The 25,060-nt window shown below is 41.5% G+C and overlaps 1 protein-coding gene across 1 annotated transcript in view; it reads left to right on the forward strand.

Moving 5' to 3' along the window:
- Positions 1 to 25,060, forward strand: part of ERGIC1 (endoplasmic reticulum-golgi intermediate compartment 1) — a 137,207-nt gene that overhangs the window by 58,081 nt on the left and 54,066 nt on the right. The window contains exon 3 of the mRNA XM_063447364.1: positions 12,417 to 12,489. Within this exon, the coding sequence (XP_063303434.1) occupies positions 12,417 to 12,489 (73 nt within the window). The remainder of the gene's footprint in view (positions 1 to 12,416; positions 12,490 to 25,060) is intronic.

The raw sequence follows: 25,060 nt of genomic DNA on the forward strand, positions 1-25,060 counted from the left end.
AAAACTTACCAGGAAAGGTTAAAGGATCTTAACATGTATAGCTTGGAGGAAAGACGAGACAGGGGGGATATGATAGAAACATTTAAATACATAAAGGGAATCAACACAGTAAAGGAGGAGACTATATTTAAAAGAAGAAAAACTACCACAACAAGAGGACATAGTCTTAAATTAGAGGGACAAAGGTTTAAAAATAATATCAGGAAGTATTACTTTACTGAGAGGGTAGTGGATGCATGGAATAGCCTTCCAGCTGAAGTGGTAGAGGTTAACACAGTAAAGGAGTTTAAGCATGCGTGGGATAGGCATAAGGCTATCCTAACTATAAGATAAGGCCAGGGACTAATGAAAGTATTTAGAAAATTGGGCAGACTAGATGGGCCGAATGGTTCTTATCTGCCGTCACATTCTATGTTTCTATGTGTGCAGCTACTATTGATTACTTCCAATCAGCACACTCACAGCTTGTGCTGCTGCCGAGCCTGGTGCAGAGATGTGCAGTAAGCTGTGTTTATAGTGTGAGTTTTAGGCCGAAGCTCAGCTCAGTGTGACTGCACTTCTCACAGCCTGGAAAGGCTCTGGCCCTGGATGTCCCAGGAGTTAGAGATCCACTGCCAGTCATTCTAGCAAACCTTGCGTGATAAATCGACCCAGGGATACTTAAAGAACAACTGTCACAACAATCGGTAAAACCTGAAGTCTTCCAAAACTTGAATCCTTTTTTAACCCATGTGACAGAAAAGGGCAACATTTATCAGAATGTTTTATGTGGAGTCAAGATTGTGTAACCCAGTTCCAGTCCCATTTCTGCTTTTAATTTTATATTTCTGACTTCACAAATACATAATTTTGCTGAATATAAGGGACAGGTAAATAGAATATTAAAATCCTGAAGAGGGCCTTTCTCTTTAACTCCAGTGCAGGGCTCAATTTCCACTGGCATATGGCAAGCAGGGCTATACAGACACACACACTGACCCATACAGACACCCCACAGACAGGGCTGGCGCCTTCTATAGGCCAATTAGGCGGCTGCATAGGGCTCTGCTCAAAGGAGGGCGCCAGCAGGAGCATTGACCCATACAGACGCACACATACAGACAGACACTGACTCATACTGCAGACAGACACTGACCACAACATAGAGGGGTGGCCAAATGAGCAGAACAGTAAAGCTCCTGCTGGAGCCCCCTTTTTAAGCAGCGCCTTAGGCATCCGCCTAATTGGCATATAGGAAGCGCCATCCCTGTCTGTGGGGTGTCTGTCTGCAGTATGGGTCAGCGTGAGTGTGAGCGCGTGTCAGTCTGCATTCATCTGGGTGTGTGTGTGTGCGTCAATCTGCATGGGTCAGTGTGTGCGTCAATCTGCATGGGTCAGTGTGAGTCAATACGCTTGCGTCAGTCTGTGTGTGTCAGTCTGCTTGGGTCAGTGTATGTCAGTCTGCATGAGTGGGTTGAGGAAATAGGGCGGCAAATTTTTTTTTGCCAAGGGCGGCAAAAACCCTTACATCATGAACATTTGAAACCTTCTTTGAATCATGCAGGTGTGGGGGGCTTGGTTTTGTTTTGTTGTTTTATAAACTCTTTTCTTTTAATGATGATAAAATACATGCACTGTTAAAATATATCACACTAAACTAACAGGGCTGTAACACTGCAAAAGGATGGCTTTAACGCATATAGGTCGGTGTGTGTGTGTGTGTATATATATGTATATATATATATATATATATATATATATATATATAGGAAACATGGGGGGATGGTTGCACTCACCTAAACATGCTTAAATGGGGTGCTGCTGGGGGCCATATTATACAATAAATACAAATGTATTTATTGTATATATATATATATATATATATATATATATATATATATATTTTTTTTTTTTTTTTTTTTTTTTTTTTTTTTAAATACATTATGAAACAAAAATCTGCACACCAGTCAAGCCATAAGACTTGCTTTTGCCACAGAAATTGTAAATTTGCAGTGATGTTACTACCGCAAAGGATTCTCACTGGGCATATTACAGATTAGTTCAACAAGGAATCACATTTTTGCCTCATTCCATTTAAAACATGGGTTCCTTGGAGTTTGCGTTTGCTGTACACAACAGCTGTGAAACACAACACATGAAAAGATGCAAAGCCAGTGAACCACTCATGGACAGCCATTTCTCTGTTGATGCAACTCCTCAACATGAGGTTTGTTACTGGCTTGCTACTGATATTTGACAGATTAATTTGCAAGGGCTAATTATCTGTGGACTTTTGGGCTGATAACCGATATCCGGTACTGATATTCTTTCCCCTCAATGCCTTTTACCTTTAACCAGGGAAGGGTAACATTACATTCACTGGTGGTCCAGTGGGGCTGCAGGTGATTTCACATTGAATTGGGAGGGGCTTGGACCCAGCACTTCTGGTTTCCGGTAGCACCTCTCTCTCCAACTCTTGCGAGTCTGCTGTGCGATGCTGAGCATTACCATGGTAACCCAACAGCAACGCTTTGACGGTTGGGGGCTCGAGAGCTGGAGAGATTAGCAGTTGCCAACCAGAAGATGGCAAGTGCTGGGTCCCAGCTGCTCAAAATCAAAATAAGTGGCACCCGGGGCGTCCCTGGGCTGCCATATCTTAACAAAGCCCCAGCAAACTAATCTGGCAAATTTCAATGTGTGAAAACTAAAATGGGCAAGCTCTTTATTTGACCTTGTAACTTTCAAAAACACCATGAAACCTGTACATGGGTTCCATCATTGTACTCGTGGAACATCGCTGAATACAAATGTGTGTGTTTTTTAGCAGTAAAACCTAACAGTATTATGAACCACAGTTAAATCGCCATGCAGAACTTGAGAAATGAACACAATTTCTCAATTTCTCTCTTTTTTTCCTTTCCTATTAAATTGTGTTTTATATTTAAATATTTGATGTGAACTGAAAGCCCTGTTTCTCCTGGACAAAAAAGATATACAATAAGTGTGGGTACACTTAATATGAAAGCGGTAAATTATGGTAGAACAAATAAATGCTCAAATTCTAGTGTTTGTTTTATGTTTGCTCGGAACCTGTACAATTGTCTCTGTCGTTAAGGGGTTAAAGCCACCTTTTAGATGGAATCCGATGTTCAGAATGAATTAAGCCAAACGTCATTCAGAGGAGATCAAGGACGTTGTCTGCTCTGAGCACTGATACCCAGTGATCTAGGGAAATTACTAATCGGCTTAGCTAGGATTTTGAGCTGGGCGGAAGTCTCACCGCATCATCACCTTATTGGATTTGGTACATTAACCCTGCATTACCAGGTCCCATACACTCCATTTGTGAGTTCACCATTAGTTTGTGGTGAGTGTTTCCAGTATGGAAGGAGTTTAACATTTTGCATCCCCTTTTCAGTGCCATACTCCTGGCATTAAAAGCGTTTATGCTATGGGGAAACAAGACAATGACCAAAAGTGGAAGTTTGAATCTAATTAAAAAAACAAAACAAACAAAACACTTTTGTGGTTTAAACAATTAAAATACAGTGCTTCCTATTCCATGGAAATCTAAATCAGCCCAGCAACGTACGTGGAATTTCTGTATTAACACGTGTGGGAGTAATGGGAAGTAAGTAATTTAAAAAGCTGAAATTACAGCATATGTTTTTTTTTTTTTTCCCCTTCTGAACCATTTGCTAGGTGTATTTTTTTTACTTACCGTATATACTCGAGTATAAGCCGACCCGAATATAAGCCGAGGCCCCTACTTTTACCCAAAAAAACTGGGAAAACTTATTGACTCGAGTATAAGACTAGGGTGGGAAATGCAGCAGCTACTGGTAAATTTCTAAATAAAATTAGATCCTAAAAAAAATATATTAATTGAATATTTATTTACAGTGTGTGTGTATAATGAATGCAGAGTGTGTGTGTGTGTATGAATGCAGTGTGTGTGTATGAGTGCAGTGTGTGTGTGTGTGTATGAGTGCAGTGTGTGTGTGTATGAATGCAGTGTGTGTGTGTAGCTGAGCCTTGGTGGGGGGTGGGCAATTTTATTATTTTTTTAAAATTATTTTAATAATTTTTTATTATGATTATTGTTTAATGTAATTATTTTTTTGTATTTTGTATTTTATTTAAAAAAAAAATTGTCCCCCCCCCCTGCTTCCTAGCTGGCCAGGGAGGGGGGCTCTCCTTCCCTGGTGGTCCAGTGGCATTGGCAGTTCAGTGGGGGGAAGAGGGGGGCTGGCAGAGAGCACTTACCTCTCTTGCAGGTCCTGTCAGCTCCCTTCTCCTCCGCGCCGGTCCGGTCAGCATCTCTGTCAGCTCCCAGTGTAAGTCTCGCGAGAGCCGCACTATGACCCCGCGGCTCTCGCGAGACTTACACTGGGAGCTGACAGAGGTGCTGAACGGACCGGCGCGGAGGCGGAGGGAGCTGACAGGAGCTGCAGGAGAGGTAAGTAAGAGCTCTGCAGCCCCCACAGCCCCCTGTCTGTATTATGGCAATGTAAATTGCCATAATACAGACAGTGACTCGAGTATAAGCCGAGTTGGGGTTTTTCAGCACAAAAAATGTGCTGAAAAACTCTGCTTATACTCGAGTATATACGGTATTTATTTTTTTAAGTTGAAGTTTCTCAGATCTGACTGTTTCAGATTAGTGTTAGGTGATGCATTTGATATAAAAAGTAGAACAGTGCAAATGCAGATATTTACACCTAACTCTTAAGACTTAAAGGGACACTACAGTCACCAAAACAACTACAGCTTATTGTATTTTTTTCAGGTGAGTTTAATCATTCCCTTTTTAGAGAAAATCCAGTGTTTACATTACAGCCTAGACCTTGGGATACCTCCACTAGCCACTCCTCAGATGGCTGCTAGAAGTGCTTCCTTGGGGAGTGCTGCACTCTCCTTGGAGACACTGAACTTTTCTCATAGAGATGCATTGATTCAATGCATATTTATGAGGAGATGCTGATTGGCCTGGGCTGTGTTTGGCTTGTGCTGGCTCTGCCCCGATTTGCCTCCTTGACAGTTCTAAGCTAATCCTATGGGAAAGCATTGTGATTGGCTTTTGATCAACACTTCTGATGATGTCAGCCAAGCAGGCAGTTCAGGGGCAGAGCCAGCAGCAGCAGATTGGAGTAAAAGTAAGATTATACTATATTTAGGGGGACACGGGCATGGGCGTAGGAATCAGGGGGGTTGGGGGGACGCATCCCCCCCAGCAAATCATGCGGGGGGGACAGGGTATAGACAAACCCCCCCAGCTCCGCCGGCCGCACAGGAGCGCCGGCCCCCCTCATGCTGCAGCCGCCCGAGCGCTCTGCAGAGAGCCTCAGACGGCTGCAGCTTTGCCCGGGCTGGTGCGTCCATGAGGGCGCACCGCCCGGGCGCAGCATGAGGAGAGGGGCTGACAGGAGGGAAGCACTCAGCGCTCCCTCCTGTCACTCCCCCACTGTAGCGTGGCCGAGCCCTGTATGGTCCGCGGGTACAGGGAGCCTCTGTCTCCTGTACCCGGCCGGACTGACAGGAAGTGCACACTGAGTGTGCACTTCCTTTTAGTCCGGCCGGGTACAGGAGACAGAGGCTCCCTGTACCTGTGGACCATACAGAGCTCGGCCGCGCTACACCAGAGGGAGGGGGGGGGGGAGAAATTGACAAGGGAGGGGGGTAGAAAAGAGTGACAAGGGAGGGGGAGAAATAGAGGGGGGAGGGAAGGAATGGGGGGAGGAATAAATGGACAAGGGAGGGGGGAGAAATAGAGAGGGGAGGGAGGGGATGAGGGGGGGAGGGAAGGAATGGGGGATGAAGAAATTGACAAGGGATGGGGGGAGAAGAGAGTGACAAGGGAGGGAGGGGGGGAGAAGAGAGTGACAAGGGAGGGAGGGGGGGAGAAGAGTGACGAGGGAGGGGGGAGAAGAGTGACAAGGGAGGGAGGGGGGGAGAAGAGTGACAAGGGAGGGAGGGGGGAGAAGAGTGACAAGGGAGGGAGCGGGGAGAAGAGAGTGACAAGGGAGGGAGGGGGGAGAAGAGAGTGACAAGGGAGGGAGGGGGGGAGAAGAGTGACGAGGGAGGGGGGAGAAGAGTGACAAGGGAGGGAGGGGGGGAGAAGAGTGACGAGGGAGGGAGGGGGGGAGAAGAGTGACAAGGGAGGGAGGGGGGAGAAGAGTGACAAGGGAGGGAGGGGGGGAGAAGAGTGACAAGGGAGGGAGGGGGGAGAAGAGTGACAAGGGAGGGAGGGGGGAGAAGAGTGACAAGGGAGGGAGGGGGAGAAGAGTGACAAGGGAGGGAGGGGGGAGAAGAGTGACAAGGGAGGGAGGGGGGAGAAGAGTGACAAGGGAGGGAGGGGGGAGAAGAGTGACAAGGGAGGGAGGGGGAGAAGAGTGACGAGGGAGGGAGGGGGGAGAAGAGAGTGACGAGGGAGGGAGGGGGGGGAGAAGAGAGTGACGAGGGAGGGATGGGGGAGAAGAGTGACAAGGGAGGGGGAGAGATTGACATCCATCACACACACAATGCACCCCTTACACACAGAAAAACACACAATGCATTACACACACAATGAATTAGACACACACACACAAGCAATGCAACCCTTACACACAATGCATCCCTTACACACATAGAAACACACAATGCATTCCTTACACACACTCAATGCACCCCTTACAGACGCACACACTGCATCCCGTACATACACATACAAACACAGATTCACACAATGCATTCCTTACACACATATCAGGACATCCCCTACACACTCCACCCCCTGTGAACAATTGGTGGAACATGAAGGTGGACCCTGGGACCCAGACCTTGAGCCGTGTAAAGGGCCCCCAAAAAATGGAGCTGCTTCCCGTTCTCCCAGAACATTGATTTTTGTGACTACAGTTACAAACAGCCTCCAGAGAGCCTGTTCTACACCAGACCAGTTGAGCCAGACTGGAGCTAGAGCCCATCATCATCCTCATCTGGTTGTAAGTAGACAATCTAGTATATTATTCATGGCACTAATCTCTAATTTATCCGGGTAAGTAAAACCCCTTCCCTGTAGTGACCCTTTAATGTTATTATTTTATCATTTATATAGCGACAGCAAATTCCGTAGCGCTGTACAATGGGATAAACAACTCCTAGTTTACGGAATAAGAATATACCCGGCGAGTAAAAATGCTATCCCCCCCAGATTTTTGGGGGTTCCTACGCCATGGACATGGGCTGGCCAGATGGTGGTTTTAACACCAGATGGTCAGGAATACATGTTTGAATGCACCTTTAAATTAGGGTTTGTTTGCCCAGGTACATGTTGGTTCTTAATTTATCAGGAAAGCTAATTATTAATCAAGCTAGAGGTGATTATTTAATATGGAATATATACATTTCCCTATTTTTAGAAAACATTAATGGGGAATATGTATTTAAAGGTTCCATAAAAATCTGTCCTTTTGTATCTGAAAATTCCCATTAATGTAATGAATTAACATTCATGTGTGATATGTAAAAGGAGTATATATCTATGTAATAAGTTCATGCAGATCCAATTCAATGTCCATTTTGCTTATCATCTGCCTCATAAAGCATTCTCTGTACTTCTCAGAACTTGTCTTGTAGCAACTACAGAATATCACATCTACCAACGTGTTAAAGGTTCTTTAATCCTACCTAGTATGGACTTGGGAGTTTGACCAAGCCACTACTGGCAGTTCATCAATTTTTTAGGAAGTATTGAGTCTTCATTAACTCCTTAAAACCGGAGGGCGTACTATTACGCCATATTCTAAGCGGCTCTAAACGCCACAGGGCGTAATAGTACGCCATCCGTTTTTTTTTTAACTTACCCGGTCACCGGCAATCCCACGCCGGCGGATCCCCCGCGGCAGATCCTGCCTCCTCCGGCTCCCCCCCTCCACCCCCCCCCCCCCCCCCGGCCATGTAAGAGTGAAGTCCTTGCGAGGACCTCTCAATCACATGGCCGGGTTAGCTGGCTGCTGCATTGCTGAACACAAATATTAGTGTTTCAAAACAGTAAAATGTATTACAACGATGATATCGCCAGTAAAAGTGACGGATTTTGCATTTTTGCACAAACAGCACTTACACGGACGATATTATTGCTGTGATACTTTTTACTGTTTTGAAACACAAATATTTGTGTTCAGCGAAGTCTCCCGAGTACAACAGTACCCCTCATGTACAGGTTTTATGGTGTTTTGAAAAGTTACAGAGTCAAATATAAGGCTTGTTTCATTTTTTTCACATAAAAATTCGCCAGATTGGTTACGTTGCCTTTGAGACCCTATGGGAGCCCAAGAATTAAAATTACCCTTATGATGGCATACTATTTGCAATAGTAGACAACCCAAGGTATTGCAAATGGGGTATGCCCAGTCTTTTTTAGTAGCCACTTAGTCACAAACACTGGTCAAAATTGGGGTTTTTTTGCATTTTTCACACAAACAAATACTAACGCTAACTTTGGCCAGTGTTTGTGACCAAATGGCTACTAAAAAAAGACTGGACATACCCCATTTGCAATACCTTGGGTTGTCTACTATTGCAAATGGTATGCCATTATGGGTGTAAATTTAATTCCTGGGCTACTATACAGTCTCAAAGGCAACGTAACCAATCTGGCTAATTTTTATTTCAAATGTAACGTGCTATATTTGACCCTGTAACTTCCCAAAACACCATAAAACCTGTACATAGGGGGTACTGTTTTACACGTGAGACTTTGCTGAATACAAATATGTGTATTTTATTGCAGTAAAAGCAAACCGTATTATGACATTGACAGTTAAAATGTCATGTAGAACTAAAAAAAAATCTTATTTTTTTCATATTAAATTATGCTTCATAGCTAAATATTTGATATTAAATGAAAGCCCTGTTTCCCCTGAATAAAATGATATATAATAAGGGGGGGTGCATTTAATATGAAAGAGGTGAATTACGGTTGGACAGACATATAGCGCAAATGCCAGGTTTTGTGTTCGTTTTGTTTTGTTCACAATGTGTACATTTGGCTCAGTCCTTAAGGGGTTAAAGGACCACTATAGTGCCAGGAAATCAAACTTGTTTTCCTGGCACTATAGGGTCTTTAGGTCCCCCCCCCCCCCCCCCCCACCCTCAGGGTCCCACACCTGCTGGGCTGAAGGGGTTAAACACTTACCTTTCTACAGCGCCAGGCTCCCTCGGCGCTGGTGAACTCTCCTCCCTCTTCCAACGTCAGCGCCACATGCGTGGCAAGAGCTGCGCGCGCATTCAAACAGTCCCTAGGAATGCTCTCCTATGGACGGCAGCGTCTTCTCACTGTGATTTTCACAGTGGGAAGCGCCTCTAGCGGCTGTCAGTGAGACAGCCATTAGAGGCTGAATTAACCCTAGTGTAAACCTAGCAGTTTCTCTGAAACTGCTATGTTTACAGCTGCAGGGTTAACACTAGATGGACCTGGCACTCAGACCACTTCATTGAGCTGAAGTGATCTGGGTGCCTATAGTGGTCCTTTAAGAGCTGTGAACAGTCCATATTTTGACTGTTACTATTCATTTTGAAAACAATGGTGCTATCCACATCATTGCTGGGCCTTTAGGACAGGTTCTGAGAAATATGGCTTTAAAATACCTAAAGAAGACCATTGGAATGAGAATGTTAAGTTCCTAGTAAATAAATATTGTAATATTGTAAAAGATCTAAATACAATTGTTAGTTTGTTTCAAAAATGGACTCTAGACTGCTAAACAGTTTAACATGTATACTCTGAATCTGGTGTGTTTCATACTCAATCTTTGGTACCCCAGACATTGTGGACAGCATCTCCCATAATGCTCCCATAGGCGTGCGCAGCCTATTGCATTAGGGTGTGCACCCTAAAGCACAAACACACACGCCGCGTATATATGTGTGTAGTGTGTATTTATATATATATATATATATATATATATACACACACACACACACACACTGCTAGTTAGTGTGTGTGTGTGCTGCCATGCCTGATCCCTGGTGGTCCTAGTGTGATCTCGCGAGAGGGACCCAGTGGAACTGCTGGCTAGAGCTCCCTGGGTCCTCTCCTGCCTGTGGGCCGGTGAGCTGGACTGGGACAAAGTCAGCCCAGGCAGAGCAGCCCACTAGGAAGGGTAGGCCAGAAATGGGGCGCGTTATAGCACCCCCTGCCCTCCCAATTGTTATGTTCATGTGATACCCCACCAGAGCATTCAGTGCTGTCTGATGGAGAAAAAGTCCTAGTGACTTGTCTCTGGTGTCCCCAGTAGGGGGTACTAGAGAACACAAGTGTAAAATGATTGTTAAAGTGTGTTTTGCACGTGTGGGAATGCTCCCTGCGGTGTTATATTTGTTTGGATGTTTTTTTATGTGATTGCATGTGTGTAGAGGAGACCGGTTATTCTGTAAAGTGTAAAGGGATCTGTTTGTGGTGTATAATATGTAGCTGGGGCCTGTACAGTGGCGGATCCAGGGGGGGGGCGCAACGGGGCAATTGCACCCCCCGAGATTCTCCCCGGCCGGCTAATGCAGGGCTGACATTGCCCAAGTGCCAGCCCTGCAATGTGCGTGCGGACCGGGGAGGGAGATCTCTGATCTCTGATCCCCCTCCCCGGTCCGCAGGCACATTGCTGACAGCCGGCAGGGGAGGGAGTGAGAGAGGACCCGGAAGCTCTTACCTGCAGCTCCTCCGGGTCCTCCTCTCGCGAGATTTGGAGCGTTGCCACGGTAACCACGGCAACGCTCCAAATCTCGCGAGAGTGAACTCTAGCCCTGTAGCGCGGGCTAGAGTTCACCTCACCACCACCGGACCACCAGGGAATCTGACTGGACCACCAGGGAACGAAATATGTCCCCCCTCCTCATCACGGTACTCTGGGATGGGATCCTGGCACTATTGGCGCCATAACTACTACACTGAGCTGTAGTGGTTATTGTGCCTGGATTATTTCTTTAAATAATCTACAAGTGCCCCTCCCGAGATCAGGTTCTGGATCCGCCACTGGGCCTGTAGTGTATAGGTGTGTTTTTGAGCTGTATATTATATGTGTGTGTGTGTGTTTATAGGGCCTTTTAGAGTGTGTGTGCCTAGTGGTGTGTTGCGTTTGCATGTAATTTCGTGTATCTAGGAGTTGAAGGGGGTGGCATTGTCTGTATGAGTATAGGTGTTGTGCATATGTGTGTATTGTTGTGGTAATAATAGGGGGTGTAGTGTGTGTTTAGGGGAGTTGTGTATGCATAGGGGCACAGGAGGTGTATATCGGCATAGTATGAATGCAGTGGTAGGGTGTTATGGGGTGTAGTGCTGTAGTGCTTTTGTGTGTGTGTATATGCAGTGTAATACGTGTGTTTATAGGGAGTATAGAGTGTGTGTAGTGATTGAGTGCAGTGTATAGGGGGTATAGAGTGTGTGAGTGCAGAGGGTGTAGTGTGTATATAGGGGGTATAGTGTGTAGTGTGTATGTATCGGGGGTCTAGTGTGTGTGTAGGTGCAGGGGGTATAGTGTTATGTATAGGGGGTCTCTGGGCTAATCTGTTGTGCTTGAGCCGGCAGGGGAGATATTTTGATCTTCCCTGCCGGCTCGATCCATGCGCGGGGATTAGGGTGTGACCCGGCACACCCCGTGCGCACGCCTATGAATGCTCCTACAGCCATATTTGCAGACAAAGCATTATGTGAGATGTAGTCCACAACATCTGGAGGGCTGAAGGTTGCCTACGCCAATTCGAGAGTAATGGTTCCAATTCTGTTCCAGTGGGCATACTGACAAAACCTGGACCATTGGTGTGCTTTAGTTATGGGCTGGGGAGCACTGCTCTAGTGCACTGATGGCTAATCCTTTTCTATTGCCCACCATTTACTAGTCATATTGGTAGGTTTTATATTTAATTAAGCAGCTAAAATTCATGATATGTCACCCATATCTGCTTTTCTGTACTTTCTGTGGTGCTCATCCAGCCAATGTTCCAGTATGGTGTTCTTATTTGTTTTTTTTTTGTTTGTTTTTTTTGGTTTGTGTTTTATTATTATTATTATTATTATTATTATTATGAAAAATTATGAAAAGTATTTTCCCATGATTTGTGAGAATCATAAAGATATATTTTCTTTTCTCATAAATGACGTTGGCAGACTTGTTAAGGTGCTGTTCTTGTCTACTAGTTCTAACTGGAGATAAGTGGATGTTTTGAGGTAATGTGTATTTTGTGAGAAACACCATTGTGATTGTCCATAATTCTGACTCGGTGCCAGCTGCTTTTTGAATAATATATTTTTATTTTTTTTGTCCCAATGTGCAATATACCCTTTACCCTTGTTTTCCAGGACTTGGGTAACCTGTTTGCCATCTAATGCCGTCAGCAATACTAAGCAGCAGAATGTGTTTGCATTCCTTAAGTAACATTTTTTTTTGTTTTGTTTTTTACAGTTTCTGTTTGCTGTTGCCTCTTCATTACATTCCTTTTCTTGTCGGAACTCACCGGATTTATTGCCAGCGAGATGTAAGTATTTCTTAGTCAAGGCCACAACTAGTTTGTGTATAAAAGAGGCCTATGACCGTTCTAATGGTTTTGAGACCAAAATGATTACAGAGGTACATGCATGGCATTACCCCAGCGATCCACTCATTGATGTTAAAATTTCATGTTTGATCCATTCTTCAACTGTTAGGGCTACCATAAGTGGAAAAAGGCCCAGTGAAGCAGAGGAAACTGATGTATAGTCTGGCATCAATGAAGGTTTAACACAATCTAATTGAGGGATAGCAGAGGTCACTCCCAACTGGTCCAGAAAACGCATGCATAGTTGTGGGTGGTTGACCGTGAGTCCCAAGGTTGGGTGGAGGAGGAGACACAAGTAGCAGATGGGGATTTCTGATGGCAGCTCTGGTTATATAATATATAGCGACATTAATTCTACAAATCCTCTTCATTAGCTCTTTCAAGTTTCAGGTGACTCTCCGTTGCATTTAGGAATGCAGTGCTGCTTCACTAAACAACGTATTGTGGGGAGTTGCCATGGGTCTGATGAATGAAAATGTAGTGTTCCGACAATTACGGAGCCCACTGAAATAGTTTGTTTACCCTGTTTTGTTGAGCTATCAGTGCAGATATAAATTGTTAAACGTTGTTTAGCATGGCTGTAAATAGTAGCTATTTCGACAAATATTCTGAATAAAATCTTGCCTGATATCACAAATAAACTGCTGGTAGAATTTATATAAAAAAAGGCTTGAATGTCAGCTATCTTGCTATCTGTGAACTCTATTCCATTATTTTATTCACCCAACTTTGTCGACTATCGAGAAACCACGAGCAACCGTGCGGTTGATCGCAAATATGCTTTTCCTTTTTTGCCCTTGTGATGTATAAAATGAAACACATAAGTGATCTTTTGCTCTTTAGGTGAAACTACACCTTTAACTGCACATATTTATTTATGTATTTTTCTCCCGTCTTCATTATCACTGGTCAATGACTAATGAATACAACTTTTCGAATTTAATTTCCTGGGTCTCTGTTCTTGTCTTATTCACTACGTTGCTATGCATTTCTCATTTTCTGTGATGACTAGTCATTCTTCAATAGATTGTAAGCATCTCCAGTTTATCAGTACTGACAGATGAATTTTCTCCCCGGGGAAATATCAGGCACTATGGTTGCTTGGCAACCATTGTAAGACTCAAATGCTTTGAATATAAACAAATATAATAATGCAGTGCTCAGCTATGTGCTGTCAGTCCTCTTAGAGAGTTTAGGAACGGAAGAATTATGGTAATGCTGTTTGGCCTACTAACACAGCCGGATCAAGTCATTCTCTTAGGCCTTGTCACTTCCTGGGTGTTTCTGGGGAATTCCATTTAATCTGAGGCATTAGAAGTTTGCTTTCCTCCTTGATAAATGTGTACGTGTGTTTTATGTATGTATGTATGTCTGTGTATGGGTTGATTGTTTTTTAAATGCGGAGGCTTTCAGTTTTGCACAGTGTGGGTGCGAGCCAATTCGCTGGGCATGGATATTAGAGCAGCTCCAGAATGTACAAATAGGTGGGTGTTCTCATGACTGTTCTCATTCTCCTCTACAACGTCTCATTTTCCCCAGCATATCAGAAAGGCAAGTGAATTAGGATTAATAACCGCAGCCACCTCACATAAACTGTGGTTGTAGCTCTTGGGAACCCCAACAACGCTACTTACAGTATACCAATGAAATGTATATAAAATCCTGTCTAGTCCATCCTTTCTAACTATTAATGTTTTGCAGTAATCCATAACTTGGGAAAAAAACAAACACTTTAACAACAAAATATTTGTGCAAAGGGTGTGCAATAAAAAAAAAATAAAGTGTCCAGTGTAATCCTTTTCACAAACAAAGTGTCTAAAAGTTTTTTTAAATATATATATATATATATATAATATACACGCACACACAAACATTGTGCAGGTAAATTAGTACAAATTGATAAGATAAAGTAGCAAATTTAAAAACTAGTGCCACTCAGAACGATCACACCCAGGAAGGTTCAGGTACTTTAAGAGCAACAGATCCCCAATCTCATCTGTCACATCCACAGAAAGTATGTGTATGAAGAAGAAAAAATGCACACAAAAATATATATACACAAGTACACCTAACCAACTCAATGGTAGGAATATGCAGAGGTACTTAACTGCGTATAAGATGGATACAGCTTCCCAAGAGGTTTCCCCCAAACGAACCTCAAATATAGATATGGATATAGACAAAAAATGGGATACAGCTGAATAACTAGAAAAAAAAGAATATATATCACATAGTGAAGTACATTAACAATAATTGGATTAAACCCACAAAGATTGCACTCACGAGATGGTGTAGGGTAATGCGCCTTTAAGCCCAAAATGGGCTGAAATGGTATTTGCCTTCCACGGATAGGTTGCTCTGTCTTTCACAGGAAATGGAAGAATGCCAGTTGAAATGTAAAAAATGTTTTTCTTTATTCAAAAGGCAATAAATAGCCTTGAAAAATTCAATCAGTAAAATTTTAAAAATAACTGCAATCTAACGCGTTTCGTCCAAACAACTTGGACTTCATCAGAGAAAATTCTGCAGTTTAAACAATCACATAAAATACAAAGCATGCATAATCCCACCCCCAACAGAGTCCCTTAAATACAACCAGTCCGTGTGTTGATTGGAGAATTCTCTCCTGGAACCACTTCTCCCATCAGGGTATATTGCCTCCAGATGGCTCTCATTCTGTAATTTCGCGGCAAAAAGACATAGCCGTTTTTCGTCCGTCTAGTTCATCTAGATTTGCGTTCCAAATGTCCGTTTCCGGTTGCGTTCCATGCGCATACTTCCGGTTGCGGACGGCGACGTACGTCGTGACGCCAACGTTGCGTTCCAAATGCGGCATATGCGTTCCAAGCATGGAACAGCCACTCGAGTAGTTAAATGACTGAAAATAATCTCAAAATAATCGCAATCAGTCATCAGACTTTCGAATTAAAAGTAAACACTTATAAATAACAAAGAGATACATCATCCAATAGAGCTGTAGGACTTTCATCTTCTGCCAATTGCTATAGTATAAATATATACATAGACTACAAAAAATATATATAATAAGAAAAATTATATAAATACTATATGTATACAATTAAATAAATAAATAATTAAATAAAAAATAAATATAAATATGAATAAAATAAAATGAACTAGAAATAAAGGAAAAAATAAATAAATAAAAATAAAAATAAAAATAGAATAAAAAATAAATAAAAATAAGAATAAAAATAAAAGAAAAAGTATAAACAAATTATATAATAAAAAATAATAATAGTAATAATAAAAAATAATAAACAGTTAAATAAAATAAAGTAAAAATAAATATAAATAAAATTAAAATTAAAAATAAGAACAAAAAACAATAATAAAAAAATATATTAATAAAAAAATAAAAAATAAAATATCAATCTAGAGAAAAAAACTATGTGGCAGAAGATGGAAATCCCCCCTTAGATCCAAGAACATCTTTAGAAAAAAATACCCTTATACCATGAAACTGGCCAAATCAACATCTATATTTAAACCTTTGGGTATTAAGGTATCCAATTGGTATATCCAATAGGTCTCCCGTTGTGCTAATTTCAATTCCCTATTTCCTCCTCTCCAGTGGGCGGGCACATGTTCTATACCACAACCCTTAAAATCTCTCCAATTAAAGGCCTGGCATGTATTGCAGTGTACTGGCACTGAATGAGTTGTTATGCCTTTCCTTATATTATTAATATGTTCCATGAGGCGTATTTTTAGAGGTCTTTTTGTTTTTCCCACGTACTGTTTGCCACACGGACATTGCAATAAATAAATCACAAAATCCGTGTGGCATCCAATACTGGACTTCACTGGGAAAGAAATTCCAGAAATATAACTTGAAAATTGAAGAGTTAAGCCTAGGTTCATTCTTGAGCAAGCCCGACACATTTGGCATCCCTTAGATCCCTTTGTATGTGAAATGACTTTCTTTTTAGGGATATCCTTTCTAGGAAAACTGGGAGCAACTAGATCTTTAAGGTTTTGACCCTTCTTATAGATAATAGATGGCCGGTCTGGAAGGATACTTCCAAGAACTGGATCCTGGAGTAATATGGGCCAATGTTTTTTAAGGCACCTATTAATTTTCCAATGGTCTGTATTGTATTTCGTTATGAATGAGTGTCTAAAATGTTCATTTGGATTATTTTTTGGACGTTTAATCAGTAAATCACTTCTATCTTTATTCCTTAATATTCTAATTTCTTTTTCAATCGTGTTTTTATCATAACCTTTATTCACCAATTTATTTTTTATATGTTTCGCCTGAGTTTCAAAATCTTGAGTATTGGAGCAATTTCTACGTACCCTTGTAAGTTGACTTTTGGCAATGCCTCTCAGCCAAGGTTGATGGTGGCAACTTGACTTATGGACATAACTGTTCCCATCAGTTTTCTTAAAGAAACATCTGGACCTAATTTTATCTCCCTCCCAATATAGACTTAAGTCCAAAAAATTTATAGTGTCTTTGTGCCACTCCGGTGTAAATTTCAAATTAAAGGAATTAGAATTTAAATACTGTACAAACAATAAAAAATCTTCTTGAGTACCCTTCCAGATGACAATCACGTCATCAATAAATCTCCGCCATAGGACCAGGCTCGCCCGCCAGTCATGCCCGCACCAAACAAATATGTCCTCCCATCTGCGCATATAGATGTTGGCATAACTGGGGGCGAACCTGGTTCCCATGGCGGTCCCTGTCAACTGTAGGTAAAATTTACCCTCATGAAAAAAATAATTATGTTCCAATATAAATTTAATTGCCATCAAAATAAAATTTTGAAGTGCATCATCAACCTCGGGATCATTTTCTATGAAAAAATGAACTGCCTCAATACCTAGCTGGTGATGGATGACCGTATATAATGATGTCACATCCAATGAAAGAACTGCAGCCAGCAACCAGATACAGATGTTAATAACTTTCAAAAAGATGGTGGAAGCCAAGTTGTTGGTTAAACAAACCGATATTACTGAAAGATTTCTGAAAGTGTCATCCTTGTATTTTCAAAACTAGCTCCTCTGTTTCTTTAATCAAAATCACTGGAAAGCTAACTATAAACATTTTATTGCACACCATTTTCACTTTGTATGTTTGCCTTTATATTATTTTTTTTTCACAATATTTGATGTTGCTGCATACTTCTGCACAGTTTTTTTTTTTTTTAAAGTAGCATTACGCTGCACATAGACTATCTTTGCATGAAAAGTGCTGTTTGGTATATTTGAACAAGTAATGCACTTATTACAATTGCATCATTTTTTTTTCTTACTGTATTATATTTTGCACTATTGAAAGAATGTTTTTGCTTGTTAGATATATGTGCACTACAACAAAATGAATGTCGATCTGCTCCATTTATCACCCTGCAGGCTTTCAATTCAATAATTACATACTGAGTTGTATGTACTGAATGTTCTTGACTCCTCAAGGGTCTTAGCGCATAACTATTAAAAGAAAAGACAAAATCTGCACAGAATATATACTTGAAATTGCTGGTAAGTTAAAGAATTGGGTACCCTCTGTTCACGGCCAAAAGAGGGACCCGATAAGAGGCATTACGATCATTAAAGCAGGGGAGAGGAGATACAAATAACACAAGCCACCCTACCAGGCTACCAACGGCTCCCCTTTATATACATGTTATTGAAATTGTAACTCCGATTGATTTGCCCAAGCCGGTTGTCAGAATATTGCCCTTCACATCATTGGGCCTTGGTGTTTGCTACACCCCTAGCCCGAATGTACTTGTGTGCATATATATATATATATATATATATAGTGACAAACTTACTTCCCTGTGTGTGTTTGTCCAGGATCTTTTGGCAACTGCACAGCCCTCTAGGGTAAGAAAGCCTGGCCAAGACAAAGTCCAGTTTCAAAGGCCTCTGGCCTGTTTATTTTCTGTTGTTAAAGGGAAACTATATGATATATATGTGTATATATATATATGTAATATATCTCCTGTGGCCAGAGATTCCTCAATAAAGTAAAATAATTTTTATACATTCATATAGATCGAAAGGAACAGGGGTTGTAGATCCCCGCTGCATTGTAATAACTATTATTCCCATAATCAATTGCACAAGGGGATTTTGACCAAGACCGGATCACTCGTTTCTATTCTTATCCCCAGGCGTGGGCATCTGTAAAAAAAAAAAAAAGATGAGGACTTACATTTTTTTTTATTACTAACCAGTCCTGGAAGTGACCAAATCACAAGTTGACTAATACATTCTCCTATAAAATAACAGAGATATCTACTCTGAATAATTGTATTTAACAGTGACATCATGGATTACACAATATGGTTGAGAATGCTACTTTCCTTGCATGTCTAGTTAACGGCGTTAATCCTGCCTGGTTACATTTTTGCCTCTTTTTTTTTTTTTTTTTAAAGGCATACCCACAGATAATGTCAAATCAGGTCAGGACATGGAGTGTTAGAGATAATACATTATTCATAAACTTTCAATCTTTACACTGCAAACTCCTTTGTGCAGAGCCCTTCACACATCTTCTTCTTATTTGTCACAATTAAGTGCATGTATAATTGACTTACGACTACCTAAAGTCCAAGTCTATACGGGACCACAAAATTGCAGAGCCAACTTGTGTTTTAGCAATACATGGGGGCTTTCAAGGGCGGCAATCTTGAGTGATGGCTCAGTGCGTACATATTCCACTCTGACATGCTTGACTGCTGATCCAGAAAAACCCCACCTCCCGTTGCCCTCCGTAAATAATAACACCACACCATAGTTATGGGTAAGGGCAACGGCCACAGCTTTATTAAATTTTGACACAGACCAGCTTTCCATCCAACTGCCAGCTGTTGAGACTTCTCCCAACAGGCAGGTACCACTTCTTTGTCCATGAGTTCATATCAGCCTGCCTACCGCCATCAGCCCTCGGCAGGCTGCGACTCCCCAAGTTGACTCCTCAATTTCCAATGCGCTGGCCAGGAACACCGCTGCAGCTGTGACAACGAGAAGAAAGAACAAACCAGAACAAAAAAACATACCAGAACAAGCGCGATACACAGTCAAAACACTATAGGGAGGGTGAGTGGGAAATTAGTACGTTCTCACTCCTCACTTTACTGAGAAACTGATATGGCCCCTCCTCTGCACTGCTTTATATTTAATATTGCAACAAAGTATCCAATATAGCCACAACCCCCCACCATGGCCTGCAGTCATGCCCTCCCTTCCTTTTCAGTCCAGGGAGATACTTTCTTAAACAGTAATGCCACCCTGCCCTGCCACAGTCACAACAACCTTCCCGAACTGGGAGACAAGTATGTACCTGGTGTATGTTCCTGTAGAATATGTTGCCACATTGTAAATTGTAATCGCTGACATTGCTCATTACACTTGGCTTACAATAATTCCAGATTTTGGCAAGTAAAAAAATAGTTTTTCTACAATGTTTCTTGAATACTAAAGTGACATGCAGGTATATAACGAAAAGCAAAACATTCATTTATTTATAAATTTCCCCCCATATAAATGTTCCTTTAAAAATGATCGTGCACTGAACTTTACAACAATCCTCCTAACATAAGGTGACAGACTTGTTCTGTTGGGTGGTCAGGGGGACTGTTAGAAAAGCATGTATTGCGTGATTTAATTGTGTACTTTAAAATATCTGACTTTTTTTCAGTAGCCCACCTTTTTGATGCCTAAAAGCTACTTGGTATCATGAGAAATCCAACTTACAAACCCCTGGACAAGTTTCTAGTAATAAAGATTAAACTTGTAAAATGTATTGATCCTCGCTAATCATAGCAATCAAGGTATTTGTGGACTTTATTTTCCTCCATGCTCAGTAAGTCATTATCTTGACTGAGGATCATGAGGAATTTAATTGATGAACAATGGCTAACCTCACGACACACATATGTCTGAAATGCAATTTCCATGATTCCCAGCCGGACTTCCAGCTGACAGAACATGATGAGAAGACATAATTCACAGACATCCGCAGAACCAAAATTAGTCATTGTTTGTGTACAACGTGTCCCATGATGTCAGTGGGGAACCTAGTCAGCAAACCCCGGATAACTTTGGCACTTCACGTGTTGTGAGCTTATGTCCAAATGGCTGAATGAGTATCATGAGAATTGCAATCCTCAAAATATGGTTAATGTTGGCAACTGCACGTTTATGGACTGCATCTCTCTTTTGCTACTTGCTTTTTCTCCATACACAGTCAAAATTTTTCTGTCACTATCCTCCAGTATATGCCGCTCTCTGTAACTCCGTTCCCTAGCACGCAATTGTAGACCTGCCAAAAGTGTAATTGAGCAGTTTGTCAACAATTTAAAAAGCCATTCCAGAAACCTCCATACGCCAACAGGCGAGCCAGGGACATTGAATCAGTGCATCTCTATGGGGAAAGTTCAGTGTCACCATAGAGTGTGGAGACACTGAACGTCAGTACTGACCCAATAAGCACCTCCAGTAGCCGCCTGAGGAGTATCCACTGGAGGTGTCACTAGGCTGTAATGTAAACACTGCATTTTATCTGAAAAGACAGTGCTTACAACAAAAAGCCTGAAAGGACTGATTATACACACCAGAACAAATACAATAAGCTGTAGTTATTCTGGTGACTAGAGTGTCCCTTTAAGTAAAATCTGTAGATTAGGTCATAATTATTCACTATGTCTTAATTCTTCTTATTTTTTGGTTTTAGTGTCAAACGTTTGCAAAAATCATTGCATCTACATTTATGTAATATAAGAGAATGGATCTGTTTCACCCTGTATGCTGGTATCTGTTTCATTGAAAAAGTGCAGGCCAGACAAGTGATAGCGAGTCCTCCATCGTTCGAGTAGAGTAGAACGGCTGGTGGAAGGAAATGTCCCTGCAATGCTTGCCTTTCACCACATCTTTGTAGATAGACCTTATAATGGAGCACTTCTCCCGTGGTAGTGAAACTATACCAACTCCCCGAATGTTTTCTACGAACCATAATGACATCCTGTTGTAGTGCTAGTTGGCACCATCCTCTGGTTTATCAACCATTTTTGCAGTTTGACCAAAGCAAAGGGTCCAAAATGACCCCCCCTTGGTCTAATGCGCAAGTGAAGCACCTGCATTATCAAACCTTACCGCTATAAGTTACATGTTATGCCTTTTATTTGTATAAGTCCAAATCATATGAATACACACACCATATGAATGCACAACATATCTTATTAAACGTTATGTATTTTATGAATGTATTTGTTTGCCACCTGAGTATGCATCTTCTTGGGAAGTGAAAGGATTGAATGTCTTTTGAAGGCATTTAATATATCAGCCAATTGGAAAACATTGCAATGTTTTTTTTTTTTTTTTTTTGTCTCATTCTTGGAGGGGGCGGGTGCAAGCATTTATATATATTTTCCATTTAAGTATGAATAAATAGTACATTATTTAATGGAAACAAAACAGAAAATAATAACACTTACATATTAGAATTTTGTGTGTGTGTGTGTGTGTGTGTGTATATATATATATATATATATATGTGTGTGTGTGTGTGTGTGTATGTGTGTATGCATATATATATATATGTGTGTGTGTGTGTGTGTGTGTGTGTGTGTGTGTGTATGCATATATATATGTGTGTGTGTGTGTGTGTGTGTATTTATGCATACATTTGCTTTATGGTGCCCCTAACAGGTATATTTCTTGTACCCCCTGACAAAGTTACATTAGTAATAGCTAATATACTAATTATATCCAGAGAAAGCGAGGAATAAAGGATTCTGGGACCTTTACTTTGCCTGTGATCTCAGTACCAAGAATGCCTGTTAAAATTATTCATTATCTGCTGTCATGCTTTTAAGTATGCATCATAATGAACACAGATACCAGGCATGATTGACCTATTTTGTGCTTATATGTTGCATCCAACTGCAGCTAATATTCACACAGTAGATAAATATATGCATTTCTTTATTGGATACTTTATAATTAAGATTGAGTTTCATAACAATAATCCTTATTTTGTCCTGGTACATTACGTTAATTGGTTTGCTTAATGCAAACACATGTTAAGCCTTTGGCAAAATTTGGAGCACACCCTAAAGTCTAAGTGTTTTGGGTTCTAAGTCTACAGAACTTGTTTTAGGGTTTGCATTTAACATGACTGCTGGCCCGGCCAGAAAACCCACCACCCGTTGCCCAATAAATACACAACACCTTTTGTATGGGTATGGGCAACGGCCACAGCTTTATTAATATATTAACGCCAGCGTCCACAACCTGTCAGCTGTTGGGGGATTACCAACAGACCGCTCTATCAAAATGACCCACGAGTCCGGAGCAGCCTGCCCCCGCCATCAGCTCTCAGCAGGCTGCGACTCCTCAAGCCGCTTGGGCACTTTCTTCCAATCCTCTTCGCTGGCCAGGACTACCGCGAGCTGTAACAAAACAAAGAAAAACAACAGCACACAACCAACAGCAACACCATCGTAAACATGTTTAGGTGGGCGGGCAGGAAGCTAGCACCACTACACCTCTGCCCGGGAACTGGTGAGTACCCTCCCCGTTCCCTTCTTAATGTACCCCGGGTGCCACCATGTATCCCCTTTAAACCAACCCCTTATCCCTGCCAGCAGTCATGTCCTCCCTTCCTTAAGTTTCCAGGGAGGTACTTGACTGCTGACCCGGCCAGAAAACCCACCACCCGTTGCCCAATAAATACACAACACCTTTTGTATGGGTAAGGGCAACGGCCACAGCTTTATTAATAGATTATTAATATATTAACGCCAGCGTCCACAACCTGTCAGCTGTTGGGGGATTACCAACAGACAGCTCTATCAAAATGACCCACGAGTCCAGAGCAGCCTGCCCCCGCCATCAGCTCTCAGCAGGCTGCGACTCCCCAAGCCGCTTGGGCACTTTCTTAATAATAATATAAAAAAACGGTGTATAAATTCATTTATATCTGTTGCATTGTACATGCTACCAGTATTATCATTATTTCAATTAGATTTTTTTTTTTTTTTTTGTACTTGCTAGTATTAAAAGAACACTAGAAGGTCTGGAACACAAACCTTTATTCCTGACCTTATGGTGTTAAAAATCAACATGTAGGTAGCTTGCCCCTGCCCCCCTTAGCCTCCTTAAAAGGTAATAAAATGTACCTTATTTCGCCCGCACTGGCCTTGCCCCCAATCCGCCTCCTTGCTGACATCATCAGAATTTATTTTCTCTGAAAAGGCAGTGTTTACATGAAAATGCCTGCAGGGAATGATTATACTGACCAAAACAACTACATTAAGCTGTAATTGTTCTGGTGACTATAGTGTCCCTTTAATCCCTTAAGGACCAAACTTCTGTAATAAAAGGGAATCATGACATGTCATGTGTCCTTAAGGGGTTAAACTACATATCCCATGAACTACTGATGGACAGGGGTGTTTATGTAGTCACAATCCTGTCTTTATCTCTCATACATAAAAATGCGGTTATGCCACTCGGAAAACCTAATATATCTATCTGCTTTAGTTAGCCCATTGGAACCTATTGCTCAGTGGCTCTATTTAGATCTTCTGATACCCTGTCCAGGTTTTGCACTCTTGTGTAAGGTATGCACTTTGTGATACATTTCAACTATTAAGGCATCCTCCCGGTCACTGCAGATGTGATTATTGTCTACACCATCATCCCTCACGATAAGGGTATTCAGGCGATGAGGGAAATCCTAATGAGTATGAAAGAGTGAGTTAGCCCTTATGTATGCCAATGCATTCGTGTACAAGTGTTAATAGAAATACATACTATCAAAATATGAAACCTTCATTCAGGACTACATGCCATGAATTTGCACTTTTTGTTTCTGTTCACAGACTTCTAGGGCCACTATAATCGCTCACCAGAACAACTACAGTTTAAAGGGCAGTTTTTACATTGCTGCCTAGTAAAATCTCTAGTAACAGTCACTCATACAGCCACTAGAGGTGCTTCCCGGGGCAGTGCTGCACAATGTGCAACACTGACATTCAGTGTCTCCACATTCTGCATTGAGGTGCTGAACATTCCTCAGAGATGCAATGATTAATATGGTTCATCAGTACAGGATTCGCCACCTACTAGAACTACTTTTGTCATATGCAAACTGCAGGTCCTGTATGGCTTGGTCTTCGTGGGCAAGATGATGAATGACTTATGAGAATATTCCATCAAGCATGTCAAGTTTATGTGCAAGATTTATGTTTATGTGCAAAATAACAAAAACTTCAGTTTTCATAGAAACATATGTTTATTTCGAAAAGTACAGTATAAACAAAGTCGCCTAACTGACACTGAATATCCTCACTCTCGTAGGGCTTCAAAGTAAACAAAAGCGCAAATTAATCGTAAGGAGACATGCATGTGCATATAACCAATGTTTCAGTCCAACTACCATGACATATTAAGAGAAGTTTGGTAATGGGACTGAAATGGTGAATGTATACTGTTGCACAGCTAAAATAAAAATGACGTTATC

Source organism: Pelobates fuscus, chromosome 3, assembly GCF_036172605.1.
Source record: "Pelobates fuscus isolate aPelFus1 chromosome 3, aPelFus1.pri, whole genome shotgun sequence".
NCBI classification, from domain to species: domain Eukaryota; kingdom Metazoa; phylum Chordata; class Amphibia; order Anura; family Pelobatidae; genus Pelobates; species Pelobates fuscus.